The sequence below is a fragment of the Bradysia coprophila genome, unplaced genomic scaffold (genome assembly GCF_014529535.1).
Source record: "Bradysia coprophila strain Holo2 unplaced genomic scaffold, BU_Bcop_v1 contig_94, whole genome shotgun sequence".
Lineage (NCBI taxonomy): Eukaryota > Metazoa > Arthropoda > Insecta > Diptera > Sciaridae > Bradysia > Bradysia coprophila.
Genome location: NW_023504022.1, coordinates 9,352,322 through 9,379,402, shown reverse-complemented (window position 1 = coordinate 9,379,402; position 27,081 = coordinate 9,352,322). Strand labels below are relative to the sequence as shown.

The 27,081-nt window shown below is 36.8% G+C and overlaps 4 protein-coding genes and 2 long non-coding RNA genes across 6 annotated transcripts in view; 2 read left to right on the top strand and 4 right to left on the bottom strand.

Annotated features, from left to right (window-relative positions):
• Positions 1-886: 886 nt before the first annotated feature.
• Positions 887-14,070, bottom strand: LOC119085331. Its single transcript, XM_037195714.1, has 5 exons — positions 13,912-14,070; positions 12,830-13,554; positions 8,213-8,454; positions 2,986-3,148; positions 887-1,773 (listed from the first exon to the last, which is right to left on the bottom strand). The coding sequence occupies exons 2-5, from the start codon at positions 12,898-12,900 to the stop codon at positions 1,365-1,367; spliced, it is 885 nt and encodes a 294-aa protein (XP_037051609.1). The 5' UTR covers positions 12,901-13,554; positions 13,912-14,070; the 3' UTR covers positions 887-1,364.
• LOC119085346 lies at positions 6,875-16,203 on the top strand. Its single transcript, XR_005089280.1, has 5 exons — positions 6,875-6,888; positions 9,570-9,573; positions 9,631-9,636; positions 9,915-9,925; positions 16,077-16,203. It is a non-coding gene; the product is annotated as an uncharacterized LOC119085346 (long non-coding RNA).
• LOC119085344 overlaps positions 14,586-27,081 on the bottom strand; it is a 16,477-nt gene continuing 3,981 nt past the window's right edge. Inside the window, exons 2-3 of the long non-coding RNA XR_005089278.1 lie at positions 22,067-22,069; positions 14,586-14,730 (exon numbers count right to left, since the gene is read on the bottom strand). This is a non-coding gene — a long non-coding RNA (uncharacterized LOC119085344). The remainder of the gene's footprint in view (positions 14,731-22,066; positions 22,070-27,081) is intronic.
• On the top strand, positions 21,218-21,929 carry LOC119085341 (protein mago nashi). Its single transcript, XM_037195724.1, has 2 exons — positions 21,218-21,580; positions 21,664-21,929. Exons 1-2 carry the CDS (start codon positions 21,320-21,322, stop codon positions 21,844-21,846), a joined length of 444 nt encoding a protein of 147 aa, XP_037051619.1. The 5' UTR covers positions 21,218-21,319; the 3' UTR covers positions 21,847-21,929.
• On the bottom strand, positions 23,073-26,691 carry LOC119085320 (ankyrin repeat domain-containing protein 13D-like). The gene is made up of 7 exons (XM_037195701.1): positions 26,389-26,691; positions 25,566-25,869; positions 25,355-25,498; positions 24,977-25,293; positions 24,707-24,913; positions 23,884-24,395; positions 23,073-23,538 (listed from the first exon to the last, which is right to left on the bottom strand). Exons 1-7 carry the CDS (start codon positions 26,482-26,484, stop codon positions 23,340-23,342), a joined length of 1,779 nt encoding a protein of 592 aa, XP_037051596.1. The 5' UTR covers positions 26,485-26,691; the 3' UTR covers positions 23,073-23,339.
• LOC119085520 (ankyrin repeat domain-containing protein 13D-like) lies at positions 23,340-26,484 on the bottom strand. Its single transcript, XM_037195935.1, has 7 exons — positions 26,389-26,484; positions 25,566-25,869; positions 25,343-25,498; positions 24,977-25,293; positions 24,707-24,913; positions 23,884-24,395; positions 23,340-23,538 (listed from the first exon to the last, which is right to left on the bottom strand). Exons 1-7 carry the CDS (start codon positions 26,482-26,484, stop codon positions 23,340-23,342), a joined length of 1,791 nt encoding a protein of 596 aa, XP_037051830.1.

Below are 27,081 nucleotides of genomic sequence, written 5' to 3'. Positions count from 1 at the left end.
GGTTTACTTCACTCTGCCGTGCCTACAGTCAAACTCATTACCTCCACTTAACTTCATACAAAGTCACAAGTCATGGTGTCAGAGTGTTTTTCACTCGAGAAAATCCAAATTGGAGTCAATTCACCAGGCCAAACTTTTTGAATGTACACAAGGGTTGGAGTAGTGCATTGGATAGGCCTCATTACACTGAGTACGAAACAAGCATCCGTTGGTCGTAATGACGTCTGTAGTTAGCAGCCGCTTCAAACAAAATTAAATAATGGAAACGTGACAGTTATTGATGCAGCATGAATCTAGGGTGCTGTGAGTTTAAATGACCACTCGATAGTGGTGTCCACTACGTATCGTTAGTACAATATCGAAATTACACAATGTCTACTTGCTATTAGTACTTTAAGCAACTGTCCTAATGATAGGTAGTGGAGACCTTTGGAGTAGACATTTGAAGTCATGGTTGCAGTGGAAACACACACATCCTTGACACCCACGGGTGCGTGCTTCGCAGAAAGAGACCTACTCAACGCACCATACCACCATTTGTGTACAAAAGCAGTGTTTCTAAGGTGCATTGCCAGTCCTTTTCTCAGTCAATAAGAAAAACCGTAGGTTCAAAACTGTGGCCTCATATGACATCCACACAGGTTGTTTTTGTTTTTGATTCTTGGTTCTATGCGGTGACCATCGAAAACACATGAAGAACACGGCACTGCTTCGTTCGTTCTAGGAGCAGTGCTGTGCGAACAACCAAAACAAACAATGAACACAGGTTCTCTCTCTAATAAGCAGCCGAGGAAATTAACTGCACTTTCAACGTAAGAACGTCTTCCTCCAATTCGCCAGTGTTCACTGAACGAGTGGATCTGGTTCATATAGAAAAGACACGAAATTTGCATTTGCAAAATGCCTTAGATTTATTGTAATGAAATCGTAACGCTAAATTACAATCAAATTTTCGTCCTAAAAGTGTCTTTTAGTCAAAACAGCGCGATAGAAAAAACCTACTGAAATACTCATTTTAAGTTGCAAGTTTCTTGTTTCACTTTCACAGAATTTTCTTATATCAAATAGACTTAAAAACGTTTCCTAACACAAAACTTAGCTTAAACTTCTGTCTCGATTTTGTCATATTGAAAAGAACTTATTATCGTGCCGCGGAACTTGTTCGAATTGTAAATTGTATGCACCCAACCAGCCATACAATATTCCTGTCTTCATTTTGGCTGATGGTAATGCAACAGTTTGCCTATTCGAACAAATTCCAACGGCTTCACATTCAATTTTAGTGAGTAATTTAAAAAAAAAATTAAAACAAAACACAAAACTAATTAATCATCCAATGGAACGTAACAAACGAACAAAATTCTTTACATCGACGTCGGTGACCAAAAGTTCATTTCTCTCAATTCACTCGGTTTCGCTTGCAACGGTTTCTGTGCTTTGTTTGTTGCAGCCGGTATTTCCAGTGCCTCTTCGGCCTCCTCACTTATATTAGACACTACCGATTGTGTGGAAATAGCCGACTCGCGCTGAATGCCCAACAAGCCGGACAAGAACCAACCCTTTTGATTATTTTCACCGGAACCGGGGTTGGTTGCAAAGTGGCCGGTAAAAAATGGATTTGCAGTGGCTTTTCTCATTGATTTGGGTGATGATAATGGCGAAGCAGGTAGCGATTTAGATCCTCTGCGTCCGGTGTATCTCGGATGAGACATTAAGTCTGTTTCAGTTAGAGTATCGTTGAAGTTGTCGGGTGCCTCGATGTCACTGTTGAAACTGAAAAAGTGGAAGAAAAAAATCGTTGAGTGATGGAGTAAAGATCCTTGAATGGGGGCACCACATGCATGAACGATTTCGTGGAAGGCTTGTCAACGGATTTGATTTCATTGGCAAAAAAATGCTTGTGCCGTTTGTGTAACACTTGTGATCACACAAAATGTCTCAAATGTTTTTTTTTATTTTGTATTTATTTACTCATGACTATGACTACCTACACTGCTGTTAAACATATTGACCTTGCTAGGCGTGCAAATATCGTCAGCAAAATATTTGATTTTCAGAACAAAGAAACACAAAACTTGTTTGTTGTTGACGGTTTTGCTATCGATACAAGCGAATGCATAATCAATTCAAAGATATCGCCGCAAGTCTTGAGATATTTGAATTGACCTCTGATGGCTTCTTTTCTATTGACAATTGAAATAGCTCCCCGTTTATCTAAGGCTACAAAATATCATCATACCTCCCCATGATGAACAGTTGTTGGATGAAATTATTTACGACGAATTTTTGATAGTGCACAATCAATCGAAATTCAAAGCAGCCGCGATTTTTATGTTGACCTCAGACGAAGCGTTTTGTTAGGATTGGGATAATGTGGCTGATACACAGGGTTTCAGCGCCTTGGCCTCTAATGATGTTCCGTGTGGAAGTGTATTGAATCATGAAGTTATCCAGGGATTTATACGATCTATCACGAAAGGAGGGCACTGACAGAGGAAGTGTTCTGCTGTTTCTGTGTATCCGCATCTTTCACAGTGAATCCTTGAAACCTGACAGTTTCAGGTGATAATAGTGAACAGAATCCCCGTTAGGATGTTCTTTCTGCTAAAAAAATAATACTTCGAGAACCTCGGACAGATGCTAATGCAATTCCTTGCTTGCCTGGCTATACGGATTTTATCCAATTCGTTCCTGAAAGCTTATAACTTCCATTGGTTTATGGAAGAGAGAATCCTTTTGTTACTCAACATCCCAAAGTGATCAGAAACCATAAATTCAGACAACAGAATTTGGTCGAAACTTTGTACTGACTGTGGGTGGATTAGGCAGAAATTGGTGATTAAGATCTAGTTGACTGTGGAAGCTACTTCATTGAAATAGAAGTCAGAGCTCGTAGATTTAATCTTGAATTCACGGTTGGATTGAGGAGAAACTGTGGCTGCAATTCAATCACTGCGATAAGAAATGGTAATCTCTGATACTTACTTTGCAACTGTAAAACCACGATTCAGTGATTTACCAGATACCATTTGTCGTGCCACTTTTACAATTGAACTTCCACAAGCTGCTCCAGCTCCTTTGAATCCGTCGTCGGTGCCAAATGGTTTCGATGGATTCTTAACTTCTACGAAACGTGCCGTAGATGATTCTGCAAATTAAAAATAAAATATTCTTAAGATTGGTTAAATCAGGCTGATTTGTGAGTTTTAAAATATTATCCTAACGACACTGTAACTCCTATACCACACGCAGTTAAAAATTTCACGATTTTTTTTTTTAAATTTAAGTGTTCTGCAAGCTGCAACACAATGGTAACATATTATCGTTATCATAATCGCAATAATCTCATTTTTGGTTGAGATAACCAACCATTGATAAGTGTGTTTCAAACCCAAAATATTTTCGATTTAACAAAAACAAAACGAAATTCATTTGTACAATTGTCGCGATCGTAACGATTTGATTTAAAAAAAAAACTTTTGGCAACGTTTCATTCAAAATAACTTTCTCTGAAGCAAATTAGTCTGATTAATCATCTAGATAAGTTGCATCACTTTTCAAACAATGCATGGCAATTTGAGTCCATTTTCAAGCGAAATATTAAAGCGAAAAAACTGCCTGCTGGCTGGTTACAACAACAAAAACTTATAAGTCGGTATGAACAACATATGCATGTGATGCAGCGTCATATGTGCTATTTTTTGCCAAGAAACCATTGAAAATAGCAAAAAATGAGAATTTACTCGATTGAGCTCAGTGAGCTTAATGTGCATTAGAGCTTCGTTTTATGTAACCTTGATGCGATCACTTTTGAAATATTTAACCAATTTTCTTCTTCAACTAACCTAATAATTCCACACAGGCGAACCAACTGCTAGATCGCACGTTTTACGAAATTATTATTTTTTTTTATAGTTCCACTTGAAACACTCGAAAACTCCGTTTGATATTAATGAAAAATTAAATTTTCTCAAAGAAAAACAATTCGAATTTTTGTTTGCTTGGTACAACCAGAGAGTATAACGTCTCTCTATTAATAATGTCTCACTATGAACGGTGCCGAATTTGAACTAGAGTGCTCGTTTTGCTGCTAGCAACATACAACCGCACAACAGGTCAACAGCGAAAAATCTTATCTCACGATTTTTTTTTACTTCTTCTGTCGATTCCGTCTATAAAAATACACACATTGATAGTATATAATGTTGAAACAGCTGATACAACACTGTGCTGAAGCCATGAGTTACGACTGTATTCATTTTATAATATAAAAATTGATTGGAATACAGCAAAATGTATTGGAGGATATTGCATCTCGCGTATACGGTTTTGAATGTATGAAATTTTTAATGAAACAAAGACTTGGTGGAATCTGTGAGTCAAGATGTAGAGAACGATTTACTATATGGACGGAGTTACATTTTTGTTGGTAGCAAACATTTTGTCTTATTTGTCTTAGCATCAAAAAGTGACTCAATTTTAGATCATCTTTAGGGGGACAACTAGAAAGAAAAAAAATTTCCCAATTGACACCTCAAGCTGAATCAACTCAATTTATAGGTAGACTCATTCAAATTCAATTGCAAGTGTTCAGTTGGACACGAAAATAGCTTAATCGCTCGATTAACAGAGATAGTATACATGCAACCTAGTGTGGTGGTATTGAATTGTGTGCGATTGTAGTTAGCAAGAATTCGAACGCACAACAATTTTTGAAACGAATTCGCAGAATAATTTCGTATTTGATACCTATACAAAGTCACGCGTACAATGTATACGAAGAAGGTGCGTCAGTCTTTCGACCAATCAGATTAGAAGAAAACAAAATTAAAGAAACAAGACGAAAAAACCGACCACGGACGTCATTTATATTACCTATTAATGTCTAACACACTTCGGCGAATAACCTTTTGTAATCGACGGTTGTTTTTTGCCTCTCTTGATATTTAAAATAGTCGGTTATGTGGCTTGTTATGACAAAAAAAACTATCAAATTTCACTTGTTATCGTTCGAGCGATGACGAGTTTCGATTTAATTATGCAAAAACGACAAGGCATTTTTACATTAAATTACGTTAAGAACATGAACGAAAATCATTTTTAACGATAAACATTTTATGAAACTCTGAATGCCAAATTTAGCTAAATAGATTTCAATGGAAAAATGAGGTCATGTTGTACGAAACTGGCCCCATACGAATACGTAAAAAAAACAAAGTCAATGAAGTCAGAGGCACAGATTTTTTCTTCTTTGAGTTGAAAGACATTGTGTATGACCGTCATACATTCATTCATGCGATTTGTTAGTCACTTCCTTTGCTAATGATTGTCAAACACGTTTGTTGTTGTCGGTTTGTAATACCAGTGTTAAAGAAAAAAATGGGTTTTACCACCCACTCACCGATACGCGATACATATCGATTTTTACCGCGAGTAAAACTTGAATAAAATAAAAATGAAAACTCGGGAGTATCAGTCGGTTATTGTCAAGAATGTTAATTTGTCGACACGTAAATAAAAAGCCAGACAATCGGAGCAAATATTTTGAAGGAAATGGTATACGAAGAGTAAGTAGACCAAGAGTTCTGTGTTGTAAAAGAATGAATGAAATATCTGGGCGGATTTGTTTTTGTCTTGTAGGTATCACGAAAAGGTCATTACTATTTGGGAAAATTGTTCTAAACGGTTACATAACAACCCAATATCTGCGAAAGGATCACTCGGTTTTTCATTTTATATGAAAGGGCTATATTACCTTAACGTCCATGGTCAGAAGTACCGTCATTTTTTCCAAGACATCAAACTTTCAAACAAAATCACAGAAGCCGCATGGTTCTTTAAAACTTTCGGTTCTTTTATTATTAGCACCCGTTCTGCGAACACTGGTCACCGCGGTTATATAAATAGAAAAGTGGTTGGTTATTAATGTACCAAACAATAAAGTAAATGCCGTTTCAAACTTAAACAAAGCTTAGCAAAACCCATTCCGACCGATTTATTGGTGTACATTTTTAGTCGGAAAATTTTCTTTGATTTGGCAAAGTGTCAAGTTCAAGGAGTGAAAGTATGAATTGAATTTTTAGCCGATACTGCGCATGAATCCGATCTTGCGTCTCCGCATATATATAATTCTTTATTGCAAATTCACATATAGCATTGAGTTATCGCCACACTACACACTTTGTATCCCTTTAATTGTTAGACATGATGGATATGAGGAATGTAACGAATGTCAAATGCAACTGTTGCAAACTAATCGATATGTTCTTGAGTGAAAACTTTGTTTGATTTATTGTTGTAAAACGCATTTAGTGCAGCTACTGAATCTGAACTGGGACTTTTCGCAAGACGGTAACAGTCGATTTCATATCCAAAAGTACTGTTGATCCAAGAACTCATAGTAGGAAAGTAATCTAATCAGACAATCTTCTGCCTGAAGAAGTGTTCATGGCTCCAATCTCCAATAGAGGACTAGTGACTCGCAACTCTTGATTGAAGAATTTTTTGGTCTCAAGGCCTATGGAGACTCTGGTAGATTTATAAACTGTTCAGATATCAGAAGACTCGGGCAATGGCGGCTCTCGACTCGACGGGTCGTAAGGAAGGCAAATGTAATGTGAACAATTCTTTGTCAACTGAAAATCCTATAAATCGACGGAGATCCTCAAAAAACCTCACAAAAATAAAACAATTCCGTGGAAATCCAAAGAAGTCCGCCAAACGTGAATATACGTCCTGAAAATCCAGCCAAAAACGACTAAGAAAATCATTAAAAATCCTCAGAAGATTTTTTTTTCGCAAAATCTTTTGCCAACGAAATTTTCCGCCTCTCAAAGGTCTCAAGAAAAGTGTTGTTGTGGTAACGGCATGGAAAATGTTGTTATGAGAGTATTTGCCGTGACAACCGTGTGCGGATAGACAAAACCGTTTCCAAAAAGTATGCACCGTCACTTACAAGCCTATCTTTATATGTGAACATCTAAATGCATATCATATTAGCGAATTATAAGAAAAATGAAATTTCTTCTGTTCGATTAGCCAGACGATCTTTTCGCCTTCAAAACTATTAAAAACTTCCTTGAAACAAAACTTAACGAATGAAATTTCATTTTCCTTAAAATTCGCTAATATGACACATGTCCGCTTTCCACATTTAGCTATTCATATGCAAGCCTTACTACCCCCAAATTTGGCAGATATTGTTAAATGAAACACGACAAATATTTTGAATATATTTTCAAAATCTTGTTTTTGTTGCAGGACATAAAATTTAATGCGTCAAAACAACAGGAGTCACACTTTGTGAACTCTTTTCAATGTTGCTGGCTGACTGACGACAATTCAATATTTTCCTAGAAGTCAATTCAACCATTTTCTCACAAGCAAAATGTATTAGTGGACAATAATAGCCGACTAAAAACAACATCATGCACCCGACATCAACATCTGTGATGCACTCAAAATACGGTTACGTTCAATTTGTTTAGAAATATATTTCTCATCGACAGCCAAAGCCAATAACAGCATTTGCGCAACTTACAAACTGCATGGAAAATACCCATCGCTAATTAACATTACATTCATTAACTTGCACACTGCACTCTATAAAAAATCGTAATGCAATAAAATCAAATCGTTTCGCTGGATTAATTGTGTTGTTGTTTTTACCTACCTATTGCCAAGTGAATATATTATAGTAAATTTGATAAGAGCGAATTCTCTTCAGTTATTTCCCAATGGAATGGAATGGAATGTAGTGAAACACAATAATAAACACAGACATAAAGTAAATTATAAATCAAAATAATTTCAAATTAATTCAATAAAATTTCGAAAATATTATTCCTTCCTACAACGCAATTCGAATCGTTCACCATATACATCGAGACGGCACTATTTAAAATTTAATCGAAACAAAATTATATTCTTGTTTATTGGGGGTCTAACATTGAGGTCGAACTCAAGTCACATTTTCTGTTATCACCATTTTAATGTGATTTGGTTGACCTTTTGACTGAACGGACAAGCAACAAATTGATAAGCTCTCTGTGAAGATTTTTTTTTCTTTCTTTTTTATGTTCAAATAAAAATTGACTTTGCAAACTTATAAAACGATTACTTTTTTGCATTCGAGGCCATAGTCGTTCGGAATGCTCAACTGAAGCTTATCGACGAAATTATAAAAAAATTATTTAGATCACCAAAAACTCACCCTTTTCAACGCTGCTCAAGTATTTCTTGCACGAATCTGTGTGTTGTTTCGGCAAATTGGTTTGACCAATCGACGATGATGTTGATGCTGAAGCACTGGTAGTATTTAAATCTTTTAGCGCTTCGGTAAGTGATTTTACACCGGATTGATTGTCTGTTTTGTTGTCAGCATTCGGATATCGAATGTAGAAAAATTGATCTTCATGCGCTGGTGGCGAGAACGTGTTTCCGTCTATGTCGAATCTGCAAATCCGGAAAAAAGGAAGCAATTAAAATCACTGCAGTGGAAGGGATAAACGGAATGGCTTGTCGTTATTGGTAAGCTGTAGCTTAGAGTGGCGGAAGCAATTGTCGTTTAAGCTGTGCGTTTCCGGATATTATTCCAGTCGTCTTGCATTAAGAAAACGATGATATTGTTTTGCAACGATAGCTTTACTAGACACAATAGTATAACAGGTTGTTGCCGAGCAGAACAGATGTTTCCATTTTTCTTCTGATTGAAGTCAGTTTTTCTAAAAAAAGTATTAAACTCGAGTCCATGAGACGCCAGGCCCAGACTGGCCATGGCAAGCCCGAAAGGCCGTTTGTTTTTTTTACATACATCGGTTCCTCAAAAATATTTTGTCTGTCGACTTAGAGATCGGCCGTCAGATATCTCCAGTAGGGACCTGACATTTTTTATTCAATTTTGCTGCAGAAAGCTGTCTTTCAAGAGCAGTATTTTAAGAAATTCCAATTTACCCTTGGGAGTCATCTTAATTATTAATTAATAATTAATCCATAGGGAGAGTAGAGAGAGTAGGATCTATTGGAATCAATTGTAGGCGACTAGATTCATTGTAAAATATTTTCATTATCAATAAATATCCCGGTTTGAGAGGACGTATTTAAACCAGGAGAATTTAATATCGTTGCCACCGGAGTAGATATCATTTGGAGAATCCAGTCTATGCCACTGCTAACAGGATCGTGGAAGTAAAACTCACATTCTCTAAACTATGGAAGTATATGGAAGGTCTTCATGGACTTCTTAGTGAAAATAGTTTCAGCCAACAGAGAAAACAAAATTATTTTGTGAATGAATGGAAAAGTTGGTTCGAGTAACGCAACAATATTATCTCACATCAATCTTCAGTAATTGACATCACTCCGGACAGAAGTACATCGTTAATTCAGGTGTGTAGTCAGTGTAGTGTATTGTATGCACACAAAAACAAACGAAAATATTTACACAGACACTGTGTTACACCTCCACTGTAATCATTCATTTTACTTATCATCATTCACACATGCAAATTTTGTTTGTTATTTTTGATTTATCATTTCTTCACATCCACACCATTTTTAATGAGACCGAGTCTTGTGATTGAAATATGCTATTTCTGAATCGTTTTTTTTTGTTCTTTATTACACCGCCAGCGACGTGTTTTGTTATTCAACTTGATTTTGGAATATTATGAGAACGTTTAACCAGTTTTGTTATTTTTATTATTGTTTTTCATCTGAACTGAAAACATTTTACGAGACACACCGCGATGCATGTGATCAATTTATTATGCATTGCAACAGTGAATTTCAATGCCATCGAAAAACAGGAAGTCAAATTCTAGATTCTAAGTACCTTTAACGATAATGACTGTGCTTACTTACTGATGTACTTGAATAATACAAAAGCATTGTTCAGAATGTACTTTCACTTCGAGAACAATGAAAAGTTGGATCATTTAAAATTTTGGTAAACAACTCCAATAAGTGCAGCAATCTCGTGATAAGGTGTCTGAGCTTTTAGGTCTTGACATTGGCCTACGATCACTGGATGTCTACTTTTTAGAAAATTAGTAAGGTTGTTTTATATAGCAAAACTGAAAAAGAGTTTCCATCAAACACTAAAATGATAATTTCAACAAAAGAAGTAACAGATTTAACAATAATGTGTTAATACGCGTACCGTTTGAAAAGTAGAGTTTTATGTGAAATTTGTTGACCCGAGTCGAAGACGACTTTGCATTTTTATCCCGATGGATTTTACCACGACGGAGTAAAGTAAACCAGGTAAGAGCAGTCGATTTGACGAGAGACCTGAATGCTCCTGCCTGGCTTACTTTACTCTGCCGTGAAATTACACCTTTGTGAAACCTAAACCAATTTTCTTCTTCTCCCTAGTATCTGTACCAAGCCTCGACCCTAGGCAAAACAAAAGCATGTAAAACTCGTTTGGCACCGTAATTACATCTCACTCACAATATTTTACGTACAAACAGCGGCAGATATGTGTGTATTTTGAGTGCGAATGGATTTTCAAAGGATTTTCAAAGATTTTCTAGGATACCAAAGACACGACTTTTGGGGATGTTGTTTTAGGATTTTCAACAAAATTGAGGATTATCTTACCAACCGATTTTCTATATTTATATTCACCTCGTATAAAAACGTTGAAAGGTGTTTTTCGGTTCATTTGATCATTGAATTTTCGACTACGCAGGGTGAATTGAGAATCTACTCCTGAGGGATCCATTTCTTAGTCACGAATGACCAGGGGCGGATTAAGGTTTCCAGCGCCACTGGCAAACGGAATCTAAGCGCCAATTACGGCTTGTTCAAGACGAACGTTACGTTACGGAGAGTATTGAAATGGATGATAGTGTAAAGATAGAAGTGGAATAAATGTAATTGCGAGCTCAGCGAGTAATATATCACTACAAAAATTCTGATACATCTGAAAAGAAAATGCTGAACCTGAGTTGACCTGAAACCTGTTTTATTCACTTTGGACCTGACTTGATTGACCTGAAAACCTAATTTTGGAAAAACCTGAATTGGCCTGAAGAATAAATATGCCAGAACACAGAATTTAGCTTTTTCACTATGTAAAAGCTGCCTTAAAGATCTCTGAGATATCGGAGATATGCCCTTTAGTGATGTTGCCCTCAAAATGAAGATCAGATCAACACTCCATTCTGAACTAGTTTACGAGGTCCTCCTTTTTTGCCTCTTTACATAATGTAAGGAAGAACTATAGTTCTAAATATTTCATTTTAGACTTTTCGTAGCTCTTTTGAATTGATTTCGTCACACCAGAGTTTTGTTTTTGTAATTTTACCTTTAAAACTGAAATAAATGAAATGGAATGACCATTGACTCATGCGCTTGTCAAAAATTGGGAACTACTTGCGTGCTGTGCTTTACGAGATTATACAATGTGTATAGTTCATTCGCAAACTCTCTATAGGTTTGTGACAGATTATGAGCGCCGGAGGCAAAATTTTTTGAAATTTCTTTTTGAACCCTAGTGAAAAACAAAAGTCTCAAAGCTTTGAAATACGTAGTCTCACGGTCTCGAATCTATTGTCTTTTGAGACGTGAGACTACGTTTTTCGAACCTTTGAGACTTTTGTTTTCACCCGGGAAACTAAAATACAATTTCTCTTCAGACAGTAATTGTCCATTCAGTGACTGAGCTCAGCGCCAAATTTTTCCAGCGCCATGGGCACGGTACCGAATTTCCCATAGGGTAATCCGCCCCTGCGGAATGACCGTTCGACCAATCAAAATTAAAACGGGTTCTTTGATTAGCTGGGAAGAGACAATATTCTAACAATGCTTCTAAATGTTCTGTATCAAGGTATTCGGTCTATAGTCGAGTCCGTCCTTTACAAGGAGTGATTTTGACCTGTTCGAGCCTTATTTAAATTGAAATTTCTTTGTGTGGCCAAGTATTTTTTCATGCTTCGGGCCGAAAATGAGGACAATTTTTCAAATTTTCTCGGGTTTTCTGCCCTTTGCATGAGAATTCACATGTGTAGCTGTTTGGGGCGTTTGATTTAAGGCACTTTCGCTTGTAAGCCTCACTTCGTTTGGCCTACAATCCGCGAAATTGCCTAAAATCAATCGTCCCAAACAGGTACACAAATGACTATTAATACAAAATTTTACGTCAACGTCAGCACCACGACCCAGTTGTTTTTGGATGATTTTAAATAATTGATTGTTCTACTACTGTAGAATGCACGTCACACAGCACAATACAAAGTCGAAGTATGTTTCTTTACTTGTCACGGATTGAAATTTAATTTAAAACTGCTTCGTAACATGATTCTCGTTAGGTACATAAGTGCAGGGTCATGCAGACTGAAATCGTCTAGACGAAGTACAATTTTTTCCCCTAGTATCTTATCTCAGCGAACTCTCCGAAAAATCTGGTGATTATGAATGAAATTATGTTTCATTGTAAGCTCAACCGAAAATCCTATGCAAATAAATTTTACCCATCCGAAAGAAGGCCCAGACGGAAAAAAATGTTTATCTAAGTCATGAAATATTTTCTGATAAGAATATCAGTACACGTCGACAAAAAAAAAAGAATCGTTTTAGCAACGTACCTGCGACATGCAATTGCAACATGAAATCGATGATAATAATAGCGCAAAGTTACGTCGAATTTTTTAGTTGATTTGAGGGCATGTTACTATCGATTTTAAAAGAAAACGGCACAGCTGATATAATGTGCAGTACACATTGTGTACGAACATATACAATTAAAACACAAAGTGCTGATGTACATGAAGGCTGTTAGATTACACAAATTAGAACATATACGAAGAAGCAATTGAACACTTACTTAATGTCTGGTTTCATTTTCATCCAAACTGGCAACGATCGGCCAGATGAAATACTTTCCGGATCCGTCATTTTGTGGCTATTTAGTATTTAGTATGCACTGCAGTATACCCTCTTGAAGTCAACACTCAATTACAACACAGCAGGATGAAAGCACTAATGACACTAAACCTCTACTGTTTAAGTTCACTAAAAATTACTTTCTTTTTGTCAAGTGCAGTTTGCGAACGGAAAAAGTTTTACGAACGAAATTTACGGCGTGTAATTTAGGATTAAAATTTGCAGCAAATTAAAACAAAATGTGCATAGTATCTAACTATGGCAGCGATCGAAACAAATTGAACAAAAAAAAAATCTTTTTTACTTAAACGATGATGTTTTCAGTTAATAGAAACTTTTCTAGTATTTATATGTACAAAGTTTGGCTTTTTGGCATTAATTTCAAAAGCATCGGTTAAATGAAATGAATAAACACTTTTTTTGTCATTGTGTTTGAATTTAAAATTAGACAAACCGATTTTTACATCGATCCGACGATGTATAACAACAATTTTGAAAGAAGGAATTAAGTGTAACAGGTAAGGTGTGAAATTTGAACGAAGGTGTTTACTGGTTAAAATTTTAAGTTAACTTTAATATCTTATGTTGCAAAAATTAAAATAATTTGACTATTGATTTATATACTTCGCGTCTTCAAGAGTTAGCCTCTCTAATCGCACCACGACTCTGAAATTAAATCAACAAAAAAACAATTTCTTTTTAGAATTATTACAATTTTCGCACAGAATATTATTTCGGGAATTAATCTATTACCAACCGAGACGTTTCAAATGCTAATAATTTAAGTCTTGTCTTTTTTTTCTTTCAAAATGTTATCACGAAAATTGTGACTTTTTTTCGGTCGAGATAAAGGTATACGGGGAACAGAGTTGAATTTAGCGAATAGAATTATAACACCAAATCAAAATGCAAAAATAATTTTTTTATGTCATTGGAACGACATGCCAAGTTTTTTTTGTTTTTATGTCTTTTTCGTCTACAAATAGCATTTTTGTCTACCAATACGTTATCGTGACGACTTACCTCTGTTGTTCGAGATGATATGGTTAATCTTGAAATGTTGTACATCATCGTTTTTATCACGTTTAAATTTTAAGAAAATCAGACGAAATTTTGTCTGAAACTGTGGAAAAGATGCTTCTAGCAAAAAAAAATATGTCAAAACACAAACACGAATACGTAACGATGATCAACGACACTTTTATTTATCAAATCCAACCTCATTCTTTTTACGAAACGTTTTTTAGCAGAGCCGTCTTGTATTGGAAGTTATGCGAATGTCATGGCAGTAAGAACCGTGTAATACCGGTAATACCGTGTAATGAACGTCAACACAAGGAATGTCAAACTTTGTATAGGCTCCCATATGCTTTTATCAGAAAAAGAAGAATAGCAGTCATGCCATAATACTGAGCCATATACACACTCGTGTTTCGATTTCAAATGAACCGCGACAGTGTTATTAGTGAGTTCAACGGGGCGGGCATGGATAGATTGTTTTCCTCCCGAAGACCGACTCAAAATTTCTTGTAATTACACGAGTGCGTTACCCTACACGACTGTTTCGGTCTTAGAATTCTGTGGATACTGTGCCCATAGAACAGTAGATAACTGCACATCATCCACAGTTGTTTCGTAGTATCCCTTCACAAGAAAGAAGACATTTAGAACTGGTTGAAGGCACTATTTAGTTCCGATGTACGGTGCGAGAATTATAAGAAGTTACATTTTCAACAATTACAATCCAATCAACGTTATTCATTCCACATGCGATTTACACGTTATAATACATATACATACGTAAATGTCGTAATGCTGGTAATGCATGTAGAATGAATCGCACTCATACAGTTCTGACCAACTGGGATTACAACGGAAAAATCACCCGTAAAAACACTTAGTAACTTAGGGATCGAGCGAAGGTTCAACAACAACTTGAGCTTCCAAACGCTAAAATGTTTCTCGTCGTTCTAACATATTGCGGAGCCTCTGTATTTCACCGAAAGTGTAAAATGGTCTGAGGCATAAAGTTCGCCAACGTGGGATTGCAATTTGATGATGACATTGGAAAGCAAGTGCTGAGATCGACTGTAGCTGCTACGCTACAGTGTAGCATCCATTAAGTAAATGTTATGGTCAAACTCAAAATACTCATTCAGACGATGGATCAGAAGTACATTGTCACTACATTGTCGACCCGAAATCATCGACGACATTAGAATAACAAAAATGTCGAATCTATAAGATTCGGGATTTAGGCGATATTTCACAGGACTGTCGCATATTGACGCTGACAATGATCCACATGGTTCAATTGGGAACATCATCAGATTTACTGAACTGTCCGCGTCATCGCGGCAAAGTGAATATTGTGGATTTGGGTGGGTACCAATTTCTAATTTCAGATTACATGCCGCGTAAGTACTCACGTATTCTTACGGTCCGTTGCTACAGCGGAACATTAAAAAAAAGATTGCTCAACCATGAACTTTCGAATCACGGACGCGCGTTAGCATAACGCCCGTGACGAAAGTCATATTGCTAGAAAAAATTTTGTGTTGTAGACATATTTCGGTATTTTCTGATGTAAGACCCTGACTTTCAGTCAAGGGAATAATATTGGAGTTTATTGAAAATGCGTAATTCGCTCTACAACTTCTGAAGACGTAACTTAATTCATGTGTTTACTCAAAATCGAATGTAACCGAAATAAAACCATTAACAGATCAGCAATGTTCGCCATGTGAACAATATTCCACATCGCATGTGGAACTTGTAGTAAATAAGAAATAGAATACGAAAATGTCTTCTTTGTTCGGTCACCGTCAGTTTAGTTTGGAGAAGTGAGTCCAAGGGTGTCGATGTTGAATGCAGCTAGGAACGAGTTTAGGAATCTTTCCAAATTGAATAGACCGGGTGTTCCGTTATTACTGATGTTACCAGCATAGGTTGTCAGTTGTTGTACAATTGCGGTAATATAAACTCCTGCTTGTCCAAAAACTGATTCGAAAACGGTGCCGTTGCCACTGCTGACTGATGACTGAATTTCAGCGATGGCATCCGCAAGAAACTGGATGATTGATCCGAAATTCGTTTCGATGTTACCAAAATTAATGTTGGGAGGATGGAGGACGCTGGTCAAGGATGCGCTAGCTGTACTTAAAATATTTGTGACGTAGAAAAGGAAGTCATTGAAAAGAACGTCGATGTTGTCAAGTTCACCAATTTCGCCAGTGGCACCTTCTGTGATGGATTTAATGTCGCCAATGGCAACCTTGATAATGCCAACAATACTGACGACATTATTGCCGGATAAAGTGCCTACAGCACTGTTGAGGTAATTTAGTGAAGGGAGATCCTCGATTAGGGGAACGATATTTTCCCAATGACCGTTGACAGCATCATGTATTTCATTAAGAGTTTCAGTATCATTTCCATCGATTTGGCCAAGTGCGTTTAGAAGACTCTGAATTATGCCAACAAGTTTGCCAAATGCACTGTCAACTAATCCAAGCAGACTCCTTAGAAGATTGCCAACACCTCCAAGTAAACCTCCAAGTAAACCTCCAAGTAGACCGCCTGGATCCGCGACAGGTTTAGCACTTGCATACTACAGAAACAAAGTAGAAAAAAATCTGTGAAATCTATAATTTTTTCCTTCTGAGAAAATTTGTCAATGAACAACGCCCAAACGCGTAATTTTATTCGACTTTAAAGGTTTTTCGGAGAATTTTTCTGAAAAATTCTGAAAATTCCAAATAATTCTAAAACAATCTCGAAAAATTCCGAAAAGAATTAAGAATTTTTTCGGAATTATTTCAGAATTTGTCGGAGTTTTACAGAATTAAAAATTCCATAAAACTCCTAAAAATGTAATAGATTTTTTCAAGGATTTTCATGAAATTTGTAAGAATTTAATTCCGAAAAACAGGTCCAGATATGGTGTCAACCGATATTTATGTCGCACATTTTATCCTCACAATTTCACTTAAGTTTTGCTTGTTGCTCACGAATAGGCAAAATTAAAATCTTACGGGGCGGAAATACTCAAAAACTTCAAGTTTTTGCGACAAAATATGAATTTCGGGCTCGATAAAAGATTGAGATAAAAGCAAGGAAAAAAAAATTATTTCGTTTTTGTACGATCTTCATTAACTTACACCAATGGCAATTACTGCCAAGAAAGCGACGACAAATTTCATGTTTAATTTTTTTTAGGACAATACAAAATACAAACTGATGAACATAACTATATTTTGCTGGTTTTATAATCTCTCAAAAATGGCGATTGAGGAATCTTAAATGGAAATTAATAATATCCCAACTGATCAAACACACCTGTGCTATTCGTTACATTTTTACATGTAGTACATGTAGTACGGGAACTATTTGTTGGGAAATCCTTTTTCCATATTTTTCTTGTATTGTTCCACAATTTGCGAAATTATCGATAATGTAAAAAAATTGGGAAAATTCCGGAAAATCCCTGAGTACAATAGACAAAATACATACCAATAGTATTTTTCGTATCAAGTCAGGAAATGACGATTTTTTTCAGCACTAAGTTTCTTGCGAACGAAGGTAGGACGGAAAATTTCGACGTGTGCTGAAAAAATCAATTTCCTGTCGAGGTATGAGTGTTCGTGCTAGTAACAGTGCTATGGCATCGGACAACTGAAATAGACAAAACACATCAATTTACTTGAATACATATATTTACCATATTAAATTTGATCAATTTTATAGTCATGGAAAAATTCATTCAAAACCGTTCTCACACGATAAATCGTAAAGAAATGAATTTTTTCCCGCACGATATATCTTTCGGGAAAACCTGACATTTCATAACAAAAAATCATGGCAAAATATGTCGGATTTCAGTTGGCCGGTGCACAAAATTCTTTTTAACTTTATACAATATGGTCAAATTTCAATAATAGGTATTGTTTAAGCATGTGCCGTTAAACAGGCTTTAGCGAACAGACTTTGAACAAACATACTAAATTATTTTAGCTTTTTTCATGAGCTTGGTCGTTTGCTATGCGAGAAAACCGGGGATCTAAGATCTAAATCCTATTTGTTTCAGAAAATTAGTCTGTGCGTTCAACGCGGTAACGCGATTTCGATAATGGGTACTTTGCCCCATGGAAGGAAGTTAGACGAGATTTGCGAGTTTTTATAACTTCATTCTTGTAACCAATTTTAATGTTTCAATAAACGAAATTTAAACCTAAATTATTTTAATAGATAACTATGAACATTGTTCATTGAACAACAAATAGCTCCGTATTTTCTTAAGCAAATTACATAAATTCGCATTTTTTTTGTGTCTCTATTACACGTAAATTACATTGACGTAAATATTAGATCTCTTACGAAGAGGAAAACTATTAATTTACTTGCAATGGGACACTGAACTTTTGACATTTTTTGTATTTAGATTAAGAATGTTATTGTAAACAAAAAATTGTTCTACACTATTGCCGAATTTTCAAGTTTTTTACTTTTAATTTATATTTCAATTACGACTACGACCCAAATTCAACCCAAAAGCATACCTTTTTCGTGAGAGAATTAAGAAAAAATGACATGAGAAGAAAAGAGAGGCATATATAGAAGTATAGTCTTTTTTATGTTTGAATGATCTTTGAAAATCAGAAAACAATTAATTAAAAATATAAATGTTTATAATTTTACGATAGTGCAGAATAATTTTTTGCTTAGAATAATGTTGTCTATCGAAATTATTGAAACTTCAGTCCCCCATTTTCCATCTTTTATTGAATTATTTTGATCACTATCAGTATTTTAAGTAAGATGCTATTCGCACCCGGGTGCGAATAATCTTAATACGAGACGAGTCCCCACCTTTTGGGTGGGTCAGGTCCCTTGACTGACTGAACGATATTTTCTCAATAGATTTTTGTAATTGTAACAAAAATATCATAGATTGATCTTGCTCAAAGCAGCTTTGTCTTATTTTGTCATAAACTGTTCACTCCTTTTATTTTATTGAAAATCATTTTTCAGAATAAACAAAAGATACCTATTTCTACATTTTCAAACAAAAGATGCTTTAGCATTATTGTCTGCTAAAAGACGCTGTATAGAGGACGTATTTCTTGCCTACCTCTTGAATAAAAATTAAACTCGTGTTCACACTTGTTGACTTTGCTTTTCTAGCATTGACAGCATTGACAGCATTGACAGCAAGATCACACATATAAGTCTTTTTGGAATAAATCACAGATTATTATTCCTGTATTTTCTATTAAGAAACTTAACCTGAGCAATTTCAGTACTTATTAAATATAAAAGGTACACACATAGAGGTAGACTGTAGTTAGTGAATACACATAACGATACACCAGTAAATGTGTCCCAAGTTACATCTCCAATTAGATTTCCAGGTTCCGAGTTCCGAGAAGCAGAGCAAAAACGAGAATCAAATTCTGCGGTTCTGAGAAATAATATCTGAGTGCTGCAAGATTAGTACACCTTACCTCCAGAAATGTGACATCCTCCTATGACCTAGGAGTCATAACTTTTTCGCATATTTCACAAAATTTACCATATTATTCAACGTGAATTTATTCAGACGAAACGTTAGGTGCTGAATGTACACATAGATTTGGTGGTTCGTATTCAATGAAAGCACCGCTTTAGGCTCCAAGAAAATTTATGTGTGGAACCGAACAGTCATCATTAGTCCCCAACTAACCAAATTGAACTTAAAATAAGTGACAACCAAAGACATTACCATAATGATACCACAATATTTTGTTCTCAGGTACTAACTTTCTTCAGGCGATTGAGAGCAATGAACCCTTTGCATATTTGTAGCCTACATTTAGGCGTAAAAATATTCGTTTTTGATGATTTTTCGAACCAAAATCTTTTGGGTGGTAATAAACGACCGATATTTAAATTCAATTTTACCGATAAAAAATAATAATTACCAATAAAAAAATTATGATGGCACATATTTGGCCAAATGATAAAAATGCAAGGTCCTATAGATCATCTTCAAGGACGTTTGAAATGCCATGCACGTTAAAAATGTCAATGAAAGTAAATAGATCTACTTATCTACTTTCATTGAAAAATGTATGTTACAAATGTATGAATGAACGAAACATTTAACAAAGTGAGTTACGTCTTGTCTTAAAGAACCGTATCTTGTAGATGATCTATAAATCAAATCCAAGTTACTGTGAATCCTAACACTGGCAGCTACACTGTCACCCACTGAGTAACGTATCAGCGCTAAAGTGAATTTAATAGCTGATAAATTTAACAGCTGTCACTTAAATTTATCCAGGTTTTTTGTCCGGTTAAATTTAACTGAAAACTGCTATAATTTATCAGCGCTGACGAGAAATAAGCTATTCTGAATATTTCAGTTTTCAGTTTCCAGAAATGTCTGGCATTATCTAGCGGCGGCCAAAAATTAAATTATGGGCCTGTTCCAACTTGGAACTTCCAAGGTCATACGAATTGTCAAATTACTGTCAAATTTCATCCATATAGATATACTTACTTACTTACTTAGCAGCCTTTGTCAACCCAAGGGGGTTTTGGCTGACTCTACTAACTTCCTCCACTCGTTCCTGTCCTCGGCCAGACTTCTCCAATCCGCGACCCCCAATGATCTAGTATCTTCGACCACACAGTCTAGAGACATAACCTCATCAATATTTATATGAAAACCGATCTCTATGGATGAAACCGTGTTCGTTCGGCAAGTGAAAATTCGTGTTTACATATACTTGGAACATACCTATTGTTCATCGAAATGTTGTATTACTGGGGTTAGAATGTCAATACAATACAACTGCAGTTTTAGTCTTGCCCTTTACTTAGCTCATGAAAATTTCTGTCACTGCTGCATGGTGCTAGAAATTGACCGAAGTTGAGTGTTAGTCTTCAGAAATATCCATTTGAAATAATAAATCATAGCTGATTTGTTATATTTTAAGGGCGATCAGCTGTTTCTAACTATTATATACCCTATACCCTACAATGATTTTTAGAAGTGATTTCTATAAAGTGTTATGATGAAAGAGAAGAAGATATTTTGACAAGTACCCCAAGGCAAGTTAAAATAAACAAAGTTCCAAAAGTACCACGACAAGTATTCCAAAGCAAGTTATAAGAACTAGTCTTCGGTTTTCTCGCTCTGATTATAACAGTCTATAACAGTTCGCTGCTTACTAACAAAAAAAAAACGTTTTCGAGCACGACTAGCACATCTTTGCGGCTTCGATTTTCATAAAAACAAACGTTTTTGGCATTTAACGACACACATACCCAAACACAGAGAGAGAGAGAGAGAGAGAGGTGCCGCTCCGTTGACATTTTACAAAAAGTTTGTCGGCGTTTTCAGACTAGCAATCACTTTTTGTTGTTACTCCTGAAAGATTCCACAAAAATGTCAACAGAAGACTTCTATCTTCGGTACTATGTTGGTCATAAGGGCAAATTCGGTCACGAGTTTCTGGAATTCGAATTTCGTCCCGACGGTAAACTCCGATACGCAAACAACTCCAACTACAAGAATGACACCATGATCCGAAAGGAGGCCTATGTCCATCATTCCGTAATGGAAGAATTGAAACGAGTCATTTTGGATTCCGAAATCATGGCTGAAGACGATTCGCTGTGGCCACCACCCGATCGTGTGGGTCGACAAGTAAGTTAAAGCGATTGCGGGAAAGTTTGCATTTGTGGTGTGGTCGGTCTGGTAAAACATTTTGTTTTTCAAACAAATTCCAGGAATTGGAAATTGTCATTGGCGATGAGCACATCTCGTTCACAACGTCGAAAACGGGCTCACTGGTAGATGTGAATCAATCAAAGGATCCGGAAGGCCTACGCGGCTTTTACTATTTGGTACAGGATCTAAAGTGTTTGGTATTTTCACTGATTGGTCTACATTTCAAGATTAAACCGATATAAGTATTAGGGCCCGAATAGAGCCAATAAGTACGTTGTCATCGATAAATTAATAATAAAAAAAACTACGCAGAAGCTGCTTTGAGGTAAGTTGAGGACTTTTCAATTTGAGACGAGTTTCGAGATCTTAAGCAAAATGTGTTCGAGGACCTGAACCTGAATCCCATCGCCTTTATGGATGTGTGTCATTCGACATAAGTAAAGAAGATCCTTTCCTCGCTACTCGCTGACCTTACTACTTCTACCCAGCTTTCGACGCATGTAAACATTGCGATAGTCAACCGCTCTAACCTGTAAGCATTTGCCATCTACTATTGGTACATCTGCATCATGGAGTTCCTAGGACCCGAAGGTGCGAAACCTGAGATTGGTCTAACGTAGAAAATCCCTAAGAATATGTGCACCAGTCTCAGGTGCCACATGATAAGAACAGATCAGTCGACAGACCGATCTATTCTGTGGAAATGATCGTTAAGCTTGCAGTGGTTCGTAATCGCACCAACTACTCGCCTTATTTACGATCTCGTAATTTTAAGGAGTTCACTACTCGAAGATTTCGACACAACATTTCCCAACTTGGTAGACCATCCGTTTTTGTTGCTGTTCTTGTTGCAGCCATCCCTCATCTTAAGTTTTCCTAGCTTGCTTAAACAGCCCCAGCTTCAGCTCCGTTCCTATAAAATCACTGTCCGATCATAGATTGGCGAGCTCATGAGCCTTTTCATTCCCAAGAATCTTAATATAACCTGGTACCCAGGCTACTGGTTCGCTCTCCAAGTTTGTTCAGCCGTCTTTACATTCTTTGACTAGGTGTGAACGTAAAGTCTCAATCGACGATTTGCCATCAGTGCAGACGCAATTTTTGGACTGGTTAAGGCTATTCGCTTCGTCTGTGAAGCAACACTCAAGGATTACCAGAACCTTTGCATGAAAACCCGTTTCATTTGAAGGGGTTTGTTAAGTCCATGTAAAGGTTTAGAAACGTAGATTGTGTGAGAAGTCCATCGATTTATAGATGTAAGGTGAAATACCATACTCATGGAAATTCATCTTAAAGAGCACATTGGTTCCGCTGTTCGGCCGTGCCTCCGTCATCCAATTCACTATAAAAATTCACCGTCGTCGGTTTGTTAAATTTACCTTTTATTGAAGTATACAAACGTTATAAATATTGGTTTGATTTTCAGTTGAATGGAAATTACAGCGTTTGATGAAAGGTTTTTGTTTAAAAAAATCAAGTTTGAGGTCCGAAAACCAAAAAAAAAAGTTTTTCGAACAAAAGAAAATTCTTTTTTTTAGGGAATTTCACTTCGTTAATTTTAGAATAAAGTTTTCTTCATTGAAGTGTACACACGGTGTATACACACGGGCATACACAAAATGTACATGTAAATATATTATTTATATATTAATAATGTCCGAAGCACGCGCGCGCGTGTCCCACCTGAGCGCAGTTCGAAATGTTATCACATTAAAAATGAAAATAGAAAATTAGTTCACTTCTCCTCTAAACTTAATTTAAGAGCCAGCTCGAACATTTCCTCCTCACGCAACAGTTCCTGCTGACGTTGCGATTGTTCCTGAGCGGACAGTTGTACGGACAGTTGTAAAGCCAGCGCAAGATCATCGTCCACTGGCGTCGTTGTTGTTTGATTTGATGTTGGAAGATATTCGTACAGCGATTCTTGAAGCACTCTGAAAAAATAGTGTAAAAGGACCGGGGAACGTGCGAAATAGCGATAAGTATAAAGCAAAAAGAAACAAGCTCCTACAGTCTAGCATGGATGTACAATAAAAATATGAATTTCGTTTTCGATTCATCGATGTAAAATGGATGGTCGATTTCGGTTTAATCATTTCAAAAACTTTCGAATTGAATTTTTGCCTAACGTAAGCAAATTAGAGTGTGACGGACTCTTTTTAGGCGTAATAGGACTTTTACTTCTATTAGGCAAGAACAAGCAATTGGTGATCGGTTCGATAAGTAAAATTTACCAAAAAAAATGAAAAGAAAAATATTTCCATCCGAGGTCAACTTACCTTTGCATTTGAGCGTCGTCATCGGCGAAATTATTCGGGGTAACCGGACGACGAGCTTTCAATGCCTCCCAAATATCCACTTGTTCGCTTTCGCTACCCGTTTCGATCAACGACTGTTGGATGGCATACTGAAGCAGATCATCCTCATCTTCGAACGTCAATTGGCGTCGATAATCCCCGCCCTTGTTTACATAATTGGTTGGGATGTCGAAACATCGATCGTCGATCACGCAACTAAGCCGATCCTTTTCTTGTATATTCGTCACATGTTCGACGGGTGTCTCCAGTGCGAATACATTGCCGAATGTGACGCATGCATTCAAGAAATTGAACAGCGGAATCTCCACTTTGATCGGAAAGCCGGATGGTAGTTGCATGGTAATGAAATCTTTTAGCTTGGACACATGCGGACTTGCCATCGTCGACATCAAATCTAATATGGGAAGTACTTGTTCTTGCAACTTTATTGGAAATTCCTCGCTTAGCCACAGTGTGGCCTTAAACCGTTGAATCTGTAATGTAATTCGTTAAGTACACGGTCTGTAACGGTAGACAAGTGTCCCACGGCACTTTGAATACTCATAAGGCTCATGAGAATTTTCAACTTGTTAGGCACGTCCAGCCCTCCAACAAAAAATTATTTTCCAATTTAATTCGTCATTTGGTTTCTGAGATATGCACTAGGGCTACTCTCGTTCTAGCCCTTCTAGCACTAGATAGCCAAAGTCGTAAAACAAATTTTGGCATGAATTTGGCATAGGTTTCCAGCCGTGGCCTTATGATCAACTGAAAGTGCCGTGGGTCTCGAGCATCGAAAGGTTACCTTTTCACTCATCTTCCGTGGTCTGCCAATATCACGACCGCACAAATCAATATCCGAAAAATATTCGTCTGCCGTGACTGGCTTGCCAGCGACATAATTTTCAACGCTGAGCAGTGGTTCCGGTTCCGATGGAGACGCATCGTGTGACGCACATTCTTCTTCAGCAATTCCAAGGAAATTTTGAAGTGGAGTACGGGAATGACGAAGCTACGGAAAAAGGAAAACGAATTCAATTCTCAATTCCCAAATCGTTTGTTTCTTCAATGTTACTCGGGCCTGCGATTCACTTAAATGCTCCGTTCGCGTTCGTGTAATAAATTCTACGTTGCTAGCCGCATACACTTTGCACTCGTAACCGTTTACGTCCTCGGATTTTTCACTTCGCCAGCCCCAAATTCCGGACTTATTTCGCTCGAAACTTATTTTCTCCATGTCAATGTGATTTGATGTTACCGGAGCATTCAGTCGGGCTGATACTGATTCGCGGGTGGGAGGTATGCCAGTTATTTCACCTTCAATACCCTTCAATTGTTCTATAGACACCTCATGCGCGTCATGATTTACTTCGATCATTGTTGCTGAATCAGCTGCAAATTGAAAAAATCTTGGTGAGCAATGTGAGTAATTCAGACAAACCGTTGCACGTACATTGTCCTTTGAAGATATAACTGCGATTGCCGCGTTGCCAGGTCGTGTAATCGAAACCTAACAATGTCGTGTCAATTCTCACATTGGATCCTCGCTTATACACCTTGTACACGTCACTCGGACAAAACCTTGACACCAGCGGTACTGGAAGCAATAATCACAATTTTATGAAAATGTTCAATTCGATGAACAGTCGTCAGACAACTCTTACCCCAGGACGTAAATTCCCACTTCATTTCAATGTAGAAATCCGGAGCCTCGATCAACTTCTGTAACAACTGTGGCACATGGGTCACACGTTGAATATGACGTTGCAGGTCGCGAACTTCTAGAATTGCTGTGAGAATTTCTGGATCACCAGAGGAGACAGCCTCTTGCACCACTGACCATCCGTCACATTCAGCATTTGCGTTGCATTTGGCCGCTAGTAGAGCTTTCACAGATTGTGAATGAGATAATCGTACCGCTAACATTAGTGGAGTTCTGCCACGAGGATCCAATTGTTCCAGGTCGATCTACAAAATGGAAATCATTGGACGATAGTCGGAAAGAAATTTTGGAATTCATCAATGGATTGCTTGGGTTTAAGTTAACTCTCAGCTTGTGGAAATGAATTTGGGGCAAAGTTCTACAATGGACAAAAGTTCAAGTAGTTGGAGGGGCTTTAACATTCAAGTCAATGTCTTTTGCTCATTATCTTCAATGAAATTCAGTGTGAACTCGACTGGTAAGTAGGGCTCTTCACATCAATATTTCAATATTGAAGGACTCTACACCACGAACAGCCATGCATTAGGCGTGTGTATACATGTGTGAAAAGTAATTGAATTACGAATAAAAATAAAGAAACGAAATGCTAATTGGATTATTTATCAGACAATACAATTTTTGTGTCTACTGACACGTAATCGTTTATCACAATTTTTTTAATCCTGCACCTATTGCCAACAATTAGCTTTCAATGTGATAAATTTACGGGGAAAATGTTATCACTTCAATTAGCATGAAACTATGACAAAAGAATGATTATTCACCGCTTCATTTTTCAATTTTTCTTGCAGCTCTTCGTAGGAATTGTTCCAAACCAGCCAATGTAATGGATATTTCTTCTCTATAGACTCAACGTCCATTATCAATGTTTCCGTTTTATTTACACAGCTGATGTACTATCGTTCAAACAAAATGTTTAACCAAAAAACTAAATTATAAACATAAATTAATGATGCAAATTATATTCAAAATATTTTCCATTTCACTACAAAACTACACTAAATGCTGATTGCTGATTCTGCTATTATTGGTCTGTACTCTTTTGACATTTCGTTTTTCTTATTCGTTCTACGATAGATGGCGTTTAGATGTCGCAATTTGACATCAAAAACTTCAGGTCTCGCGCTAAAAATTCAAAAATGTCATCTATACTAGCTTTAACTCTCCGTAATATCCCTAGTTCGAAGCCTTGAAATTTGCAGACAACACTAATTTGAATAGTTTTTAAGAGTTTTTTCCTTTGCCATTCTAAAATGGATAGTTATCGAAAACAACAACAAACAATTGACAACAAACTGGGCCACAGCTGGGCTTGACAGTTTGAGTGGTTAACGTTAACAAGGCTGTATACTTTGGGGAGGTCACGCAGATCGCCATTTTATTAGATACGCGGGAACACACCTTTTCCATACAAACAAATTCACCAAAATTGAATTTGTATGGCGTGGTGAATTTTT

Coding starts and splice junctions, on each gene's coding strand:
- LOC119085341 (XM_037195724.1), top strand. CDS start 21,320: ATGTCAACAGAAGACTTCTATCTTCGGTACTATGTTGGTCATAAGGGC. Junction 21,581..21,663: donor CCGATCGTGTGGGTCGACAA/GTAAGTTAAAGC, acceptor AACAAATTCCAG/GAATTGGAAATTGTCATTGG.
- LOC119085520 (XM_037195935.1), bottom strand. CDS start 26,484: ATGGACGTTGAGTCTATAGAGAAGAAATATCCATTACATTGGCTGGTT. Junction 25,870..26,388: donor AAAAATTGAAAAATGAAGCG/GTGAATAATCAT, acceptor TCCATTTTGTAG/ATCGACCTGGAACAATTGGA. Junction 25,294..25,342: donor AGGACAATGTACGTGCAACG/GTTTGTCTGAAT, acceptor TTCAATTTGCAG/CTGATTCAGCAACAATGATC.
- LOC119085320 (XM_037195701.1), bottom strand. CDS start 26,484: ATGGACGTTGAGTCTATAGAGAAGAAATATCCATTACATTGGCTGGTT. Junction 25,870..26,388: donor AAAAATTGAAAAATGAAGCG/GTGAATAATCAT, acceptor TCCATTTTGTAG/ATCGACCTGGAACAATTGGA. Junction 23,539..23,883: donor GACGACGCTCAAATGCAAAG/GTAAGTTGACCT, acceptor CTATTTTTTCAG/AGTGCTTCAAGAATCGCTGT.
- LOC119085331 (XM_037195714.1), bottom strand. CDS start 12,900: ATGACGGATCCGGAAAGTATTTCATCTGGCCGATCGTTGCCAGTTTGG. Junction 8,455..12,829: donor AAAATGAAACCAGACATTAA/GTAAGTGTTCAA, acceptor CCGGATTTGCAG/ATTCGACATAGACGGAAACA. Junction 3,149..8,212: donor CTTGAGCAGCGTTGAAAAGG/GTGAGTTTTTGG, acceptor TTTAATTTGCAG/AATCATCTACGGCACGTTTC.